General features: G+C 41.4%; 1 protein-coding gene across 2 annotated transcripts in view; it reads right to left on the bottom strand.

The window, feature by feature from the left end:
* Positions 1-12,830, bottom strand: part of st3gal4 (ST3 beta-galactoside alpha-2,3-sialyltransferase 4) — a 47,594-nt gene extending 34,764 nt beyond the window's left edge. The window contains exon 1 of one of the 2 annotated variants that reach the window (XM_079731639.1): positions 12,706-12,830. In XM_079731639.1, coding sequence (XP_079587765.1) covers positions 12,706-12,714 — 9 coding nt within the window. In that variant the 5' untranslated portion in view covers positions 12,715-12,830. The remainder of the gene's footprint in view (positions 1-12,705) is intronic. The other variant, XM_079731640.1, reaches the window with a different exon arrangement.
* Between the last annotated feature and the right edge of the window lie 6,163 nt (positions 12,831-18,993).

Raw genomic sequence — 18,993 nt, 5'->3', positions numbered from 1 at the left:
GAGGGGAAGCTGCAAACTTAGCTGACTCTTTTTTACGGACACACTGAGCTGCACACAGGGAAATCTGCACTGTTGCTGTTCAAAGCCATTCACGACGACAACAACCTGCAAGAGGCCTTGTCTGAAACCTGCACTCTACTCAGCATCATCATCACAACCCCCATGACGTCTGCGGAGTCTGAGAGGAACTTTTCAACGCTGAAAAGGATAAAGACTTTCACTAGGAACACGATGGGACAGAAGAGACTGAACGCCCTCTCCATGCTTTCTATTGAAAACACCTTCATTAATGGACTGCTGGATTTTAACGACAAAGTAATCGAGAGGTTTGCTCAAGCAAAGAACCGTCGAGCCAACTTCCTTTTTAAGTGATCGGCATTGGTGAGTCAAAACCTTTTTTTATCTCTTTTTTTTGAGCTGAAGGAGATCGTCTTTTTTGTTTAATAAATTATGGAAGTTATTGAAGCTATGTGTCTGTCTAATTGTTTTACTTTAATGCTATATTATAGTGCGTACCATGTTGGCGCTCTGAGATTCTTTGGAACGAAAAGTGCGTTTAAAATATAATGCAATATTATTATTATTATTATTATAGGCAACATCTTTGTGTCGTACTGAGCGCTAAAGCATGTGAAATGTATTTGAAATAGGATGTCTGCTCCCTGCTGGCACTCAAAATGCAGCCCATAGTATACCTGACTGGTCTATATACGTAGGCCTACTGTTATAATAATCAGCTACCTCTATTTTTGTGACGTAATATGACGTCATATAAATTTGCCCCACCAGAAATTTCAGGCTAAAATCGCCACTGGCTGTGACTATTTTGACTCTAACAAACGCACCCTACACAGTTTATTTTTGTAAATAGTTCACATTTTTTCATGAATAAAACTTCAAATTCATGTTGGTTGTTGTGATTTGTTTACTAACCTAAGTGCTGTTATACAAAAATATACAGTGGGGCAAAAAAGTATTTAGTCAGCCACCAATTGTGCAAGTTCTCCCACTTAAAAAGACGAGAGAGGCCTGTAATTTTCATCATAGGTAAACCTCAGCTATGAGAGACAAAATGAAAAAAAAAATCCAGAAAATCACATTGTCTGATCTTTTAAGAATTTATTTGCAAATTATGGTGGAAAATAAGTTTTTGGTCACCTACAAACCAGCAAGATTTCTGGCTGTCACAGACCTGTAACTTCTTCTTTAAGAGGCTCCTCTGTCCTCCACTCGTTACCTGTATTAATGGGACCTGTTTGGACTCCTTATCAGTATAAAAGACACCTGTCCACAACCTCAAACAGTCACACTCCAAACTCCACTATGGCCAAGACCAAAGAGCTGTCAAAGGACACCAGAAACACAATTGTAGACCTGCACCAGGCTGGGAAGTCTGAATCTGCAATAGGTAAGCAACTTGGTGTGAAGAAATCAACTGTGGGAGCAATTATTAGGAAATGGAATACATACAAGACCACTGATAATCTCCCTTGATCTGGGGCTCCACGCAAGATCTCACCCTGTGGGGTCAAATGATCACAAGAACGGTGAACAAAAATCCCAGAACCACACGGGGGGACCTAGTGAATGACCTCCAGAGACCTGGGACCAAAGTAACAAAGGCTACCATCACTAACACACTACGCCGCCAGGGACTCAAATCCTGCAGTGCCAGACGTGTCCCCCTGCTAAAGCCAGTGCATGTCCAGGCCCGTTTGAAGTTTGCTAGAGAGCATTTGGATGATCCCGAACAGGATTGGGAGAATGTCATATGGTCAGATGAAACCAAAATATAACTTTTTGGTAAAAACTCAACTCGTCGTGTTTGGAGGAGAAAGAATGCTGAGTTGCATCCAAAGAACACCATACCTACAGTGAAGCATGGGGGTGGAAACATCATGCTTTGGGGCTGTTTTTCTGCCAAGGGACCAGGACGTCTGATCCGTATGACGGAAAGAATGAATGGGGCCATGTATCGTGAGATTTTGAGTGAAAACCTACTTCCATCAGCAAGGGCACTGAAGATGAAACGTGGCTGGGTCTTTCAGCATGACAATGACCCCAAACACACCGCCCGGGCAACGAAGGAGTGACTTCGTAAGAAGCATTTCAAGGTCCTGGAGTGGCCTAGCCAGTCTCCAGATCTCAACCCCATAGAAAATCTTTGGAGGGAGTTGAAAGTCCGTGTGGCCCAAAAACATCACTGCTCTAGAGGAGATCTGCATGGAGGAATGGGCCAAAATACCAGCAGCAGTGTGTGAAAACCTTGTAAAGACTTACAGAAAACGTTTGACCTCTGGCATTGCCAACAAAGGGCATGTAACAAAGTATTGATATGACCTTTTGTTATTGACCAAATACTTATTTTCCACCATAATTTGCAAATAAATTCTTTAAAAATTAGACAATGTGATTTTCTAGATTCTTTTTTTTCATTTTGTCTCTCATAGCTGAGGTATACCTATGATGAAAATTACAGGCCTCTCTCATCTTTTTAAGTGGGAGAACTTGCACAATTGGTGGCTGACTAAATACTTTTTTGCCCCACTGTATGCAACAGTCAGGTCTATAACATGTAGCGCCACTAGGTGGCGCCTCCCTTTTTGTTTGTTATACAAGATAACGTTGAGTCTGAAGAAGTGCGCGTGCTCCTCCGCTCTTCTACGAGTAACTGCCGTCTTCAGTTTAGTCTCCCTTCTTAGGGAGTGGAGACCTGGCGTAATATGGTCCCAGTTATATAATAAAAGTACCGGTGGTTACTCCTACTTGTTGCCTACCTTCTACTTTATGCTAACCGGAGCTAATGCTAACCTTGACCTGCACCATCCCTCGTTACAACGTGTGTGTGTGTGTGTGTGTGTGTGTTTGAGAGTATAGCGAGCCAGTACGTGATTAAAAGTAGCCCAATAGAGCGGGAAAAACCGCCCAATCTGGCAACACTGCTGAACGTCCTCATGCTCCAGCGTCAACGTAAACAATGACACCCACTGAAAACGACGCCGGTGTGTCGATTTGTTAAATGGTTTGAACGAAGGTAAACGGTTGAAAAATGATTGAGTTACGATGTCTTAAGTAGTAGGAGTGTCAGAATGGGCAGACGTTTTCAATAAAAACAGCTGAAAACGAGGCCGGTATGAAACTAAAACTGTGATTCTGAAGAAATTTAAATGATATCGAAATTCTGTTTAAATATTATTTTAGATACGAGTGTGTAGATTTGTTAAATGGTTTGAACAAAGATAAACGGTTGAAAATTGATTTAGTTAAGTCTTAAACAGTTGAAGTACCATTGACTCCCATGTTAAAAAAAAAAAGATAGTATTATAAAGTAGAATATCTTAAGTATAAAATATTTTGAATGAATGGAGTCCCTAGGTGTAAAATTGAGGAAGGAAATAGGTCCAAAAGTTTTTAGAGAACTATAAAGAGGAAATAAAGAATAGAACTTATGAAGAACAATATTTGAGCGCTGCATTGAACACTCACCTAATAAACCTAAAGCTGCTTTCACACCGCCGCGTGGCAACTCGCCGCCTCCATTCATTTCAATGAGGGAAGGGCGGTAGAGGGGAGGCAGTTACAAAAGCGGCTGAAAACCAGGAAGTGGTTGCCGCCCACAGATTTTGTTACGAAAGCCCTACCGCTCAGCTTTCCCCGTGTTGCAACTTTCGGCTGCAGCAGCAGCAACAACAGCCGCTTTTGAAAACGCCTGGCCCTTCACACCGCCACACTGAACCCTCCGGCAGCGAGGCGGTTATAAGGGCGGATGCCACGCGCCGGTGTGCAAGCACCTTTAAAGCTGGTTTCACACCACCGTGCGGCAACTCGCTGCCTCCATTTATTTCAATGAGGGAAGGGCGGCAGAGGGGAGGCGGTTACAAAAGCGGCTGTTGGACCAGGAAGCAGTTGCCGCCCAGGTGAACGCGCACAGATTTTGCCCTACCACTCAGCTTTCCCCGTGTTGAAACTTTCTCCGCACTGACCCCTACTGCGCGGCGGTATGCAAGCACCTTGAGAAGAACAATAGTTGAGCGCTGCATGCAGCACTCACCTAATAAATGAGTTCACAGCTGCACGTGTATAGAAAATGTTATTTTTATTATTATTACTGACAACAGTCAGCTGAATATTATAGGGTCCCGTCCTTCCACTCCCTGTTTTCTCAGTTAAACACAGAAATCAACTACATTTGTCCAAGTGTTAGTTATATGTGAAATGAAGCAAAAAAATACACTCGCTTCCTCCGGTAACGCAGTCATTCGCAACGCCTTTCTTCTTCGTCATTTCTTCTATTTGTCTCTAAGTCATGCTCCAATCCGTCGTCGATCGATGCTTCGGATTCTGTGGATGCAACGGAATATATGATGCATCATTTTAGCAACATTTTAGATGATCTCGATGAGTTCTGCCTGTTCTGCCTTTTTTTTTTCTATGGTCAAATCAAATCAAACTACAGTGACAGCAGTCACACTTATCCCACCTCTTGCGAACTTAGACCCTACGTCATATCCCGACTCTTCTGCATGTCATAGTGCTTGTTAGTCCGCCCCTTCCGGTAGACCCCCATAGAGAGGCGAAGTCACGCCCCTTCCGGTAGAGCCCATGGGGCCTATGAGATCGAAAAATATGAATGGGTTTCATGGAGAGAAAGTAATTATTTTCTGGTCCGAGTCTTTATATGCCCCGGATTACACATATGTTGTTTGTGGATTTAAATGATAATTGTTCATGTCAAGAGTTTGACAGTTTATTGTGCAATTGTTCAGTTAAAGGCTGTAGAGAAAACGCAATGAGAAAGACTAGATGTCTCGTATGTGAAGTCACGCTTCCTGCGACTGGCGTGGACAAGACCGACATCATCGGTCTTGTCCCCATCGGCATAACTGAAACACTCCACATACCCCGATTTATAATGGTCTTCACCTCTTTCGATGCTTTTATCCTCCCCTTGGAAAAAAGCGGTGAAGTGGAGCAGAGAGATCGCCATGTCTGTAATGGAGTTCCAAGTGCGGGTGGTGACGTATATCATTCGTGTCGAGAGCAGCGAAGAGCTGTAGTTCACAAAGCGGCCTCACACAAAACCTAACAATATCAAACTTCTTCGCAAATTTATTTAGTTTTCTTTGCATGAAAAATTATCAGTTAAATCCACAAAACACATGTGTAATCAAGGGCATATAAAGACTAGGACCAGAAAATAATTACTTTCTCTCCATGAAACCCATTCATATTTTTCGATCTCATAGGTCCCATGGGCTCTACCGGAAGGAGCGTGACTTCGCCACTCTATGGGACCTCTGAGACAGGCACGGCGCTAGGATTCCAGTTCTGGATGGGCCAGACCAATTGTGGGTGGTCCTTAAATTAAAAACGTTATCAAATCCTTGTTTAACCTAATAAAAATGACTGACTGATATACTGTTATATTATCTGTGCATAATAGATTGATGCTCTTTAAATATTTTGTTGCATTGTAAAAAGTTTCGGTGCATAGGACGGACCGATCCACGATCGCTCCTTAGGCCTTTTTACACTGCCAAGCCGGTTCGGTCGCGGCTTGGCACGAAGGAACCTTCCTCTTCGTCTTTCTCGTAGATCGCACCATCTTTCAAAGTCTTTGTTAAATGCGACTGCATCACCTTCTCTCCCATGATGGTCAGCAGCTCGCGGACTTCACCTTCTCTCCAGTTAGAACTGCTCATTTTGATATCGCTGCGTTATTGTCTGTTGTAAAGACAATGCAGCAACACCTCTACCCACCTCTACCCCTCGGATATTTCCCACATAGTTTAGTTATGCCCATATAACATGAGGCCGACTATTTCAGAATTCTGTTTAACTGTTTTAAGTTTTCAAAAATATTTCGATATCATTAGAAACAGACTGATCTTGGCTTATTATACAAAGAAGATGCTTTCAATTGTAGCCTAGGCTACTATGAGATAATTACTAATACTATAGGCTACCGCAATTTCACGGTCATCCATGAAGATAACAGCCCTTTAACGCAAATCGGATCAAGCATCAATATCAACAAAGATTGCTGCATTGCAAAAATAAAGCATTTCAGTTTTTTGTTTTTTTTTCAAGAAAAGTTTTGGGTTGGCCCAGAGCCATAGAGAGAAGAGTTGTGACACTCTGATCTCGACGGCAGGCTGGTCACGTGGTTCATGTAAGCCTGTATAGTTCCAAAACACGCCGCGCTAGTTTGTTAGTCGAGCTAACAAACTAGCAGGCAATCGGTCGTCTACAAAGAAAAATATATACATAATTACGCTGTGCATATACAAATAAATATCAGTATATGCATCATAAAGGGCCTCTGATACAATATAGACAGTTGACAATTCAAAAGAGGTAGCTATTTAATGCTCAATTCTCAGAAGTTACTCGACGACCAGCGATGGAAATGAATGATCTCCTACGCCGTAAATGGATGTTTTGGAACTATGCGAGGCTCCATACCCCGGAAGTAGGCAGTGGTGGGCAGAGTAGCTAAAAAATGTACTCAAGTAAAAGTACTGTTACTTTAAGATTATAATTACTCAAGTAGAAGTAAAAGTACTCGTAAAAATAATTACTCAAGTAAGAGTAAAAAAGTATGCAGTGAAAAGACTACTCAAGTACTCAAGAGTACAAGTACTGAGTTTCTCCGATTTATTTTTTAAATAAACAGAGCAACACAAACGGTACAAAATAGACACCAACAAAATATAAAACAGCAATGTTCAAATAAAGATAATGCAAATAACATCCTTTTAAATAAAATAAATAAGGTCTTTAAAAATAAAATGTATAACCCTTGAACTAAAACAATAACAAATTAAATCTTTGCAAAATTAAATACATCAACCTTTAAATACAATTAAAATGAATTCAATTTATCTCAAGATTATTACAGTGAAAGATTATTGCAGATCTATTACTTGTGAACAGGAGCCCTGCATGGCTAAAGATGCATTAAAACCAATACACTTATAACTGTTAACTATATAATAACAAATAATAATAATAACTTGCAATTATTTTGCACCTAAACATTTTTAAACCAATTCCTTGAGCTTGTCTGATTGTGAGTGTGTGTGAGTTTGTGTCTGTTTGATTGTCAGTGTGTGTGAGTTTATGTCTGTGTGATTGTGAGTGTGTGCGAGTTTGTGTCTGTGTGATTGTGAGTGTGTGAGTTTGTGTCTGTGAGTGTGTGTGAGTTTGTGTCTGTGTTATTGTGAGTTTGTGTCTGAGTGTGTGTGAGTTTGTTTGTTAGTGTGTGACTTCAAATAATCACTCTTTGAAGTGACTGTTAAACTTCAACAGCAGTTGGCTCTCCAGATTTTTGCAGTGAATTTGTGTTCTTTTACTTGTGAACAGGAGCCCTGCATGGCTAAAGAGTCCCTCACAGGCTGCAGACGCTGGAAGACTTGTGTTGATTTTTAATGACAGTTTCTTGATTTGAGGGAACGAATGTAACAGATCCATGCCTCCAGTGGATGGACATGCAAGGTACCTCTCAACCTCTCCTGTTTGTGTTGATCCTGCCTTCATTGATGCAAAGAAGTCATGTTCATCGCTGCTGGTGGAGGAGACATCGGCATTTACATCCAGGCTGCTGTCCAAGTGTTTTTTAATGTAGTCAAGGCCTGTGGCAAGATACATTATTTTCAAAAGAATTAGTTCTTCACATTATTTTTTACTTTTCTATTGCTGCCAAGCAGCTGGTGTTAAATCTTAAGAGCTCTCAGAGATTTTAGCTCTTGTCAATCTGTAGTTATATTGATTAATATAATTAGGCTAACTGATTTAGATTTGAATTGATATATAAGTATATTACCAGATTTGAGGATGTAGTCATCTGTGGTCCAGGATGCTCTGAACCTTGGTAGCAGTATAGCTGCTGCAATCAGCTCAGGGTCTTTCATTGCCTCTCCAAAGCGTTTTTGGATCCCATGCTGCAGAGCGTCTATAAGTGGTGTACACACTTTGCAAGCTGACTCCTGCTTGTTCAGCTTGTCCTGCAACAGGTTAATTGTTGGCAGCAGGAAGCCCATATGCACTGATGATTCACCCTGGAGGATGTTGAGGGCCAGGGTGACAGGCTTCACAACAGCAGCATATTCAGCCAAGAATCCCAACTCAGCTGGATTGAGCCTATAAAAGATGTACAGATCAAGCTGACAGCCATTTGAATTACAAAATAAATAAAAATAGCAAATTAACTATTTCATTTCAAGGCTTATACCTTTCTTCAAAACTTTAACAAACAATGTGGGATTTGCCAACTTACATCTTTATCTTCAATGCTGTGCATACATTTCGAATTGCTGTTTCTCCTTGTTCCTTCTGGATGCGGACAACCCTTTCTACAGCGAAGAACAAGGAGCTCCAGCGCGTCTGGTTGGGTCGAAGGAACTGCAATTTGCACTCACGTTGCACTGTTTCAAAAGCCATGGTTGACCTGCTGGTTTTATTCCACAGAGCATGACACTTTGCAAAAGCAGACCGCGACAGCCTCTTGTATGTTTCGCTGCCAGCTTCTGCAGCTGTGGCATCAACTGTTGATATGAGATTGAGAAGATGGCATGCACACTTTTGATGCTTTGGGAGTTGGTACTCCAGGCCGGTGTCGTCTCCTAGAATGGCAGATACATCTTGATAGTCCACCTCTAAGTCACTTTCATCTTCTGATGCATCATCAATGATGGAGTCTGTCTCCTCCTGTACTTCAGCAACGTTTTCGCTCTCCTCCCCATAGACTCGAAAGGCCTTCAGAAAGTTTGAGCCACTGTCCGTTGTCGTCCTAGTCACTTTTTCTCTGATTTTGTACTCAGAATGTATTTCCTCTAATGCACAAGCAAGAACGTCAAACGTGTGTGAGCCTCTGAGCCGTTTACAAGCTAATGCAGCAGATTGCCTCTCCAGTGTTGTTTGGTCTATCCAGTGACAGGTGACACCTAGATAACTACGTTGTCTGGCAGACCAGCAGTCTGTTGTGGTAGCTACATGGTTCACAGCACTCAACTTTTTAATGATGATGCTCTTCATGCTGCTTGCAGCTGCCTGTATTCTAGAACATAATGTTGTCCTCGTCATTACTGTACACTGAGGTTGCAAAGTTTCTATCATTCTCTTGAAGGATGGTTTCTCAACCACAGAAAATGGTTGGCCAGCTTCACATACAAAATTAACCAATAGCTTGTCTAAAGCTGTTTGCGTAACCCTCTGTGGGCTAGTGAGGGAACTTATGATATTGGCCTTGTTCACAGGTTCATGAGAAGAGGAGGATTTTCGCTTTCTGTTCGACTCGATTAGGTTTGTGTACGTCGTCAGTTTGTTAGGGTAAACCCTCTGTGGACAGAAAAATATAGGCTGAGGCTATAAGAGATTTATCCATTAAAATGAACACATTATGCCAACAAATTATAATACATTGAAATGTTATGGGGCATACAGTGCTAATTTAGGGATAATGTATAGAACGCCGGTCAATATCGGGTAAATAAGCCCAGATCAGCAGAGAAATAGTCCGCCAAAGACGTTGACGTCACTTAGCAACCGAGTACGCTGGTTGCTTAGCGACTTCGACGTCTTTGGCTGACTATTTCTCTGCTGATCAACGTTACGAATGCTGGTAACAAATACATTGTAAAAAGACACCGTGTGAAGTTATTTTTTCGTTTTGGCAAGTAGCCGTGTAATAAGCGGGATAATGTGTAGAACGTCGCCGTACATTATCGAAAATAAGCCCCTTCAGGGCGAACCGGACACCGACGCAAAGTGGAGGTGTCCGGTTCGCCCTGAAGGGGCTTATATTCCCGATAATGATCGGCCTTCTATACATATGATATCCCTTACATAATTCAACTAAAAAAAAACTAGTTGAATTAAATTAAACTAAAAAAAAAATTAAGTGGTGGGTACAAAAGGAATCTTGACGAAAACTGGTAGGTAGGTAGGTACTCGTCCCTACGGGATAACTTACCGCAACATGCTTTCTCAGGTTTGACGTCGAGTTCTTGTAGGCTGAAATGTCCACTTGTTTGGGCGCACAAAGAAGGCAGCGCATGATGTAGCTATTTTCTTTATAATTTTTCAAGTCAAACATACTTTGTATGTGAGGCCAGGGGTGTGGTTGTTCATCCTCAGAATCTGCGGTTTCATCCATTTTCTCGAATCACTTCTCGACTAAAATGTTTAAAAAATGCGCGACCCTGTTGAGCGCTATGACAACACTTGTCATGTGACTCAAGTGGCTGCATTTGATTGGCAAGATAATTTGATCATGTTTTTATTGGTTAAATTATTCACGTGATAGAAATACATCTCGCATGTAATAAAATAAAAGATCTAAAAAAAACAAAGTAACGACCGTCACGTAGCCAAATGGAACGGCGTAAAAGTACCGTTCTTTCTTCAAATATTTACTCAAGTAAAAGTAAAAGTATGTTGCAATAAAACTACTCCTAAAATTACAATTTATCCAAAAAGTTACTCAAGTACTTGTAACGGAGTAAATGTAGCGCGTTCCTACCCGCCTCTGGAAGTAGGCGGCAACAAACACTACAACGGAGTCCAATGGAAGTGTCGCCACTCTGTTATATCTATCACTCTGGGTTGGCCTGTTGAACAGTTGTTGGTCCTAGGTCTATGGGGTCAGAACAGTCTCGTTAATAATGAATGCACAGAGAAGGATTCACAAATGTATTTTGTGATTTATATATAAATTACTCTCTTCTCACAAATACATTTCAATGCACACACAAATGGATATCGGTATGTATAAATGTAAAATAAATCCCTATACAAAAATAAGTTATAAGTTAATAAACGTGAAGCAGCTTTTACTTCTTCGCCACCAAGAGATTGTTATGTACGATCATTCAAAAACACCATGTTATTTCCTCGGGGGCTGGGCTTATTCTTCAGAGGTCGGGACTGCAGTCATGTGATGAAAACGAGGGAGGCATCTGATTGGCCTTGTTGAAAAAGATGCATATGTGAATCCAGCCACGTCAGGAGTCTCAAAAATCCACATATAAATATGGACCAGTTCACACACAAATGCAAACAAGTGCACAAATGAAAAGCGTCTTGTAAATTCAAGTTTAAAAGTTTGTATATAGATGTAACAACATCCAAATACATTTTCTTATGAAAATTGCAAAAAAAAAATTAATTCATATATTTATGGATTTATATTTAATTTATTTAAAATAAGACACATTTGTGTGTGGATCAGAAATGTGTTTGTGAAACTTATTCTTGCATAGGGATTTTTTTTACATTTATACATACCGATATCCATTTGTGTGTGCATTGAAATGTATTTGTGAGAAGAGAGTAATTTATGTATAAATCACAAAATACATTTGTGAATCCTCCTCTGTGCATTCATTATTAATGAGACTGTTCTGACCCCATAGGGTTAAGGGTAGTAGTGGTTTGGTTTAGGATTACGCACTTATCACTGTTCGCCGTGGAGGGATTACATAGTAATGAGTTGAAAACCCCCTGCATCGAATGAAGACGCACAAGGACGCCCTTTGCGTCAGCAGTTAACGCCTAAAGCCCCAAAAAAGCGTCGATTTTTGACGAACTCGGATGAGACGGTTGGTTGAGGGGCTGTAATTAAGTCAAACACGATTGTCAGGGAGAAGACTTCAAACTCTCACGAATTCAACCTATTACACCGCCGAGTCACAGGCGAGCCGCCTCGGAGCGGTGGGTGAATCCTGTCCACCGACGGCAGACGGAGCCACGAAGCCTCCAACTGAGAGACCCGTAGCCAAGTTTGCTTGAGAATATCGGCAGCTGAGACCGTTTCCACAAGCCGTTTCCATGTATCCGTGCCCCTACACCGTTCCGAACTAGCTGTTTGAAGAACCCCAATAGTGAACCATAGTTTGGCTTTCTTTTTGTTATGAGTGCATTTTGAAACAAAAAATACTGGTTACGGAGTTGGACCGGTAACCGGTTCGAATCCCGACCGGTTGGCAAAAATGTGGACGGGGGGAGTAGTTGTGCACCCACCTGCTCCCCGGGCGCTGCACTGCGGCTGCCCACTGCTCCGGGTGTGCCCCCGTGTGTGGACATCTGACAAGGTAACACCTCGGTGTGAACATGCAAGTGTGTATGTGTTCACCGGCTCCCGGATGGGTCAAAAGCAGAGAAAGAACTTCCCCCAAAAAGGGACAATAAAGGATAACTTAACTTAACTTAAAATAATACGTAGATAATAATAAGAGTATAGATTCTCTCTAAATTCCTCCCCAACGTCCGTATTATTGCTCAGTAGGTCGTATTTACCAAGTAGGTACCCAGTAGTTAATAATACTGTACAAAAATGCTCTCTTAATTCCTCCCAAACGTCCGGATTATTGCTCAGTAGGTCGAATTAACCCAGTACTAATAGGCTAGGTACCCCAGTAGTTGGAAAATAACAACAATATAATTGGTAGCTGTATCCCATAACTTCCCATCTGGTTCCCAGGTAGCCTACAATTGGTGCGTAGGCTACTGAATTAGTTCGCCGTTAGTACAAAATATCCCCGACGATGCAGGCTGTAATCTAAAGCGTTTCCAAACGTTGTTCTTTTGTAACTTTCCACTGACACTCTACCCACAACCTTGAGTTATGTCTATAGCCTATCAACCATTCCCTGTTAGGGGCAAACAGCAAGAGTGAAAACGAATGCATGTATAAAACGTGCTTACCAGCCGCATAGTCAATGGACACACTGGAGAATCGACGGCGCTATTTCATCAGAAGAAGCGTAAGATCAAGACCATGTTGTCGACGATGAGGATGATTCACATCGACTAGGCGTCTGTTTGCGCGCACTTCGTGTGAGGCGCTCACAAAGCGGTTAAGCTGTTGTAAACACATCCTAACTCAAGGAAACAGACCCAGATCATGCCCCAATTGCGGTCAAGACGACAGTTAAGTATTTGAGTGGGAAACGGAATTTCAAAGTAGTGAAGCGAGCTCGACAACCACCGTTACGAAGACCAAAACAATGTGCATAGGCTGTCAAAAACATATTAGCCATTAGCTTTTTTTTTATAGAAATTGTTTACACATTTGGATAGAATATCCAATGATAGTGACACTGAAATTCAAAACGTTCGATGGTTTTAGAAAGACTTTATGACAACCAAGGCAATCAAATACTTTTCCTTCTACATTTGAACACTGGCAATGTATCACGTAGTGCAGAGGTGTTCAATAGGGGGTCGGCGACTCTTAGGGGGTCCGCGGAGGTACTGCAGGGGGGTCGCGAAAGTTTTTGTTGATTAGACAATTTTTTTATATTCCCCCAGCAATTTTTTCCACAAATTGAAATGTCTTTAAATACACATTAGCCGCGTTAACATGGACACTTTTGATCCGATTTCTAATCGGAATAGATCTATTCCTATCATGCGATCCGAATGGCATTTACACAAGTGGTAAGGTACGTTCGTATGTCTCTCGCGCACACCTGACACATCAGGACTGGCTGCGACATTTTTATGTATTTGATTTTAATGAAAGCCCAGCAGGAGAGAGCTTTTCTCTGCCTGGTCCTTCAATCTAGAAGAAGGACAGCACAGCGACTCGTCCGGTCTTTATATCTACCCCCTCCTCCGCCGCAAACAATACGTATTTGGATGAGAGTGCGCAGCCAAGACTGTTGGGAGAGAGAGAGTGCTGTTATGTAAGGGATACAGAACTCTGGCCATTATCGGGAAAATAAGCGATCAGCAGAGAAATAGTCCACCAAAGACGTTGACGTCGCTTAGCAACCGGACACGCTGGGGTTGATAAGGTACCGGACTATTGCGGAGTGATAAGAAAGACACTAACAAACATCACTAATTTTTGTTTCCACATTTATGTTTTAAAAATGTCTATTTGAATAGCTTTTATGCATGATTACATGCAATTGATAGACATTGTTCATCTTGGCAGGTATCAGTTTACTATGTTATGTTTATGAATGGCAGTGGCATGGCCACCCTACTCACTGTACCTTGCACATGTTTAAAATAAAAACATGAATATATGAACCTGTGTATTATTTGAATATCTTAGTATTGAATGCAAAACAACAAGGTACATTTATACATGGCACTATAGGACCAGGACTACCGCTCCATCTCTCCATCAGTGTGGGGGTCCTTGGCCTGGAAAACGTTGAAGACCCCTGACGTAGTGGATTACTTCGTCACTGCAGCATAATAACCACAATTGTTGTAACCCATTGCATTACAAATGATAGCCTACAACCGAAATTGCTGTAAATAATTCTGAAATGCCCCGCCTTAAAGGGTGACTTATGATAATCATCATGATAATAAGCAGTATTGCATTTCATAACACAAAGCCATTAAGTTGCTTGTCCACAAGGTTGGAAATGGAAAGAAAAAGAGTTGTGTACTGATGGAATGAGCAGTTCTGGAAACACTGACGGTATGAATCTGTCATGCAAATAGTTTCCATCACTTACACATCGTATAGGAATAACTAAACTATTGTAACATCCCTGTTACCATTGTGTTCCTATTACTGGTAATATACATTCATAATTCTTAACTGTACCCAGGGAATCCAACTATACAATCACAATAGCATTATAATTTGATAAACGACGAGTATGGAGAATTTTCCTCTTTCTAAGCCAGTTGGGGATACACATTCTTCCAGACTGCCTTAACAACCTGCCATACAATGTATCCCCTCAATAATGAACAGGTGATGCCTTACCATCAAGTGATACCTAATACCCTTGGTGAATATAGGATGGGAAAATTTACAATTTAAAATTGAGGGAACGTTTCAAATTTAGTTAATCAGTTGCAGATATGTAGTAGCTGCTTACCTAGCCAGTTTAATGCAAGTCACATGGTTGGCTGACTGGTGCTCCATCACTCCACCCTCACTCCAAACTGTAGGTCCTTCCAAGCTATTCCTGAATCCTTTGTTGGGACTTCCTTCATTGGAAATTTGGATTAAGATATCCAAGTATCATTATAGGTTTGCACTTGCTGATAAAAAGCTTATCTCCAGAGAGCTTCGGCCTGTCCTGTATTGACTCTACATTGTTCAAGTCGTCTATTGTATAAATGATGAATGGCAGAGACTGCTGCACACCATTGATGTTGTGTCGATTTCTCAAGTGGGGGAAATCTTTTGTTCATTTAATTGCCTACTAGGGTTAGGCGATAGGGCAAATAAATACCATACAAATTATATATATGATGATATAGCAAGTTTTGTGGAAATTGAATTAATATTTTTGTTTAGAAAGCTGCTCGGTAACTCCTTCAGGTCAGGGGACACACAAGCCTACAGTACAGCTAGGGCCGACCTGAAACGGGGCATTAAGAGGGCTAAGCATAGCCAGAAACTAAAGGTTGAGGAGCACTTCAGCAACTCTGACCCCCGGCGCATGTGGCAGGGCTTGCAAGCCCTTCAGACCCTCTCATGCCTCCACCCTGTCCACCGACCCCTCCTTTCCAGATGAGATAAATAAGTTCTATGCTCGTTTTGACTGCAACAACAATGAGATGGCCACCAAGGCCACTCTCCCTGTAAACCACTTGCCCCTCACACTCTCCCCTCCGATGGCATCCCTGGACGTGTACTCAACACCTGTGCAGAGCAGCTGACCGGGGTCCTGACCAGCATTTTCAACCTGTCTCTAGCCCAAGCAAAAGTCCCTGCGTGCTTCAAATCCACCTCAATTGTGCCTGTCCCTAAACACAGCTCCCCAAAGAGCCTGAATGATTACCGACCTGTGGCAATCACTTCCACCATCATGACATGCTTCGAGAGGCTGGTCTTAGCCCACCTGAAAACCAAACTTCCACCCACACTAGACCCCTATCATTTTGCCTACCGTCAGAACAGGAGGACGGACGACGCCATCACCACAGTCCTACACCCAGCCCTTTACCACCTGGACCTGTGTAACACCTATGTAAGGCTGCTGTTTATTGATTTCAGCTCGGCATTCAGTTCAATCATCCCCTCCTAACTAATCAATAAGCTCAGTGTCCTCCTACGCAATTGGATACTGGACTTTCTGACCAAAAGACCCCAGCATGTCAGACTGGATAATCTCACCTCCCAAACACTCATCCTGAGCACTGGTCTTCCTCAGGGCTGCGTGCTGAGTCCCCTCCTCTACTCCCCCTTCACACATGACTGCAGTCCTGTTCATGCTTCAAACACAATCGTGAAGTTTGCAGACAATACAACCATGGTCGGGCTCCTCAGCAAAAACAATGAGTCGGCATACAGGGAAGAGGTCCGGCTCCTGGCAGAGTGATGCAGCAACAACAACCTGGCCCTCAACACAAGTAAGACTAAAGAGATCATCATGGACTTCAGAAGGAACAAAATAGGCACACACACCCCTGTCCATATCATTGGGGAGGAGGTTGAGCGTGTCACCAGCTTTAAGTTCCTTGGAGTCCACATCTCTGAGGACCTCTCCTGGACCCCCACCATCACAACCCTGATCAAGAAGGCACATAAGCGCATGTTCTTCCTCAGGAAATTGGCTAATGTCCATCTATCCCCTCAAGTGCTGCTGAACTTTTACCGCTGTACCATCGAGAGCATCCTCACCACCTGCATCACAGTCTGGTACGGCACCTGCACCATCAAGGACCAAAAATCACTGCAGAGGATGGTGAAGATTGCCCAACGCATCACCAAGACCACACTCCCTACCATAAACTCAATATAAGAGAAGAGGTGCCTTCGAAAAGCACGCAACATCATAAAGGACACCTCTTACCCCAACCATGGACTGTTTGCCCTTCAACGTGGCACCCACTCTGGGGCACGCTACCGCAGCCTCCCAGGCAAAACTATCAGGACTAAAAACAGTTTCTTCCCCTCAGCTGCTTACAAAATACCCATCCATATTTCATACTACTTAAAAATTTCTGCACTACCTGCACTTTACTGTATAACTGTTGTAAATAACTTTTGCTGCACAGATATTATACTGTAAATATATTTATACATGTTGCTCAAACGGATGTTTGCACTCTGGTTAGACCCACCTACATTTCGTTGCATTGTAACCTGTTGTGCAATGACAATAAAGTGAAACTAATCTAATCTAATCTAATCAATTTACAATATCACCTGTAAATTTGCCTTTTATTAACAACTTCAGGGAAAAGCCAAATGTTAAATGCATGCCGAATGGGAAACAACACTGTCAAGATCAAACTGTAACAGCAAATGATAATAACAATCGTAATAATATAGGCCTTTCCTTCAGTATACAATGTATAAAGTTATTAAAGTAAATACAAATCTAGTTTCAATTTACAGTAATACAATATAGTTTAATACTTATGTACAGTATTAAAAGAAAACAAAGTAAAAAACAAAATATTGATAGATAGCTTTCAATGTAAATATTTTGACATGAATAACTTTCAAATTGTACTTTCTTTTTAAAGATGCTGGAAGCGTTTTTTCAGAAATGAACAGTATGAGAATAATAAGGGGTATCTTATACATCAAGGCATGTCAATTTATTCTAGGAGTGCCCCCAAATTAAATGACCAATCCCAAAAAAGCATAATATGGACCCTTTAAACTCACAGCAAATAAAATAAAAAGGCCCAGCCTTGAGGATACAAAGCATAAAGTAAACAAACCACTCCTACTACAAGTTTTAAGTTGTATTAAAAGCCTAGGCTTAATACCAATGAAAAGTATCAAAAGTAAACAAAGTGCAACAACAAGCCAAATATAGGTGTTGCCTACAATATGAATATATATATATATATATATATATATATATATATATATATATATATATATATTATAAATGTGATATATTGAATATCAGTCACTGATCACTAGGTGAAGGTAGTGGCCAAAAAACTGTAATCATGTCAAGCCATTCATCGCCAGTGCCCTGATATTGTTTGTGTCATTATCAGTTGTGACATTATCAGTGTTGACATGGACCAGACAAGCGTCTGGGAAGCCCAAAGCGCTTCCCTTAGACCAGGGGTCTGCTTACTTCACTACTGAAAGAGTAATTTTTGTCCCCCTCCCACCAATAAATGTAATAAACTTGTAGATATAGCCATACTATATATCAAATAACTAATAGCCTATAGTTTGTTGCATTTATGAAATTTGTAGTTGTAGGATGTGATGTTTATTTTGGTTGACAAAATATGAAAACTCTTTTTCTTGTTATTTTAGTGTTTCAGTATCGCCTTGATCTCCAAAATAAGAAGTTTTCCCTTTGAAAGGAAAAATAACAATAGCCATTATTAATTTCAAAGCATATTTAATTTTTTTCAAAGCTACAGGGAGCCACTGCAGAGGTGGAAGAGCCGCAAGTTGCTGACCTCGAGTTCTTAGTTCTTGAGCAATAAGCTCCCCCGTGTGGTTATCAGGGGAATAGCTCGTATGTTAACAACGGCTGCAGAGTGTTTAGTGTTCGATGAAATGGATGGTTAAACTCATATAGGGTAAAGTGGTTTAGCTCAACCACATATCGGTTGTTGTAGCGTAGTAGTAGAACCGTAGTGGAAGAATTTGATGATTTTCAAAATGTTTGCAGCTTTATGTTACACATTTAGTGTAGGCCTATAGATCCCAATTATTTGAACCCAAGGTCAGGCATGACAAAAAAAGTTTGAGAACCACTGATTTGATAGCACCATTTAGCTACTGTCCTTTTGTGGCGTTACTAGGCTGTAGGTCTGACGATAAATACGAACAGGGTGCGATTTGCCGTGGGGATGGTGGGGATTATCCCCCCCTCTGGTTTACACGTCCTACCCTCTGCTGAATTATTTTTATCCTCGGTGGGGATAAAAATTATCCCCCCCCACCCAAAGTATTTTCACCATTACATCGTAATAATCAACAACCAAAATACATAGGGTCCGTCTTCATTTTGAAACATTTTAAAATGTTTCTCAAAATTATCCCCCCCTCTGGTTTTTTCACAAATCGCACCCTGAATACGA

This window comes from Pollachius pollachius (assembly GCF_949987615.1).
Source record: "Pollachius pollachius genome assembly, chromosome: 3".
Taxonomy (NCBI): Eukaryota; Metazoa; Chordata; class Actinopteri; order Gadiformes; family Gadidae; genus Pollachius; species Pollachius pollachius.
Note: the sequence above shows the minus strand (reverse complement) of the source record. Positions and strands in the feature narration are given on the sequence as shown.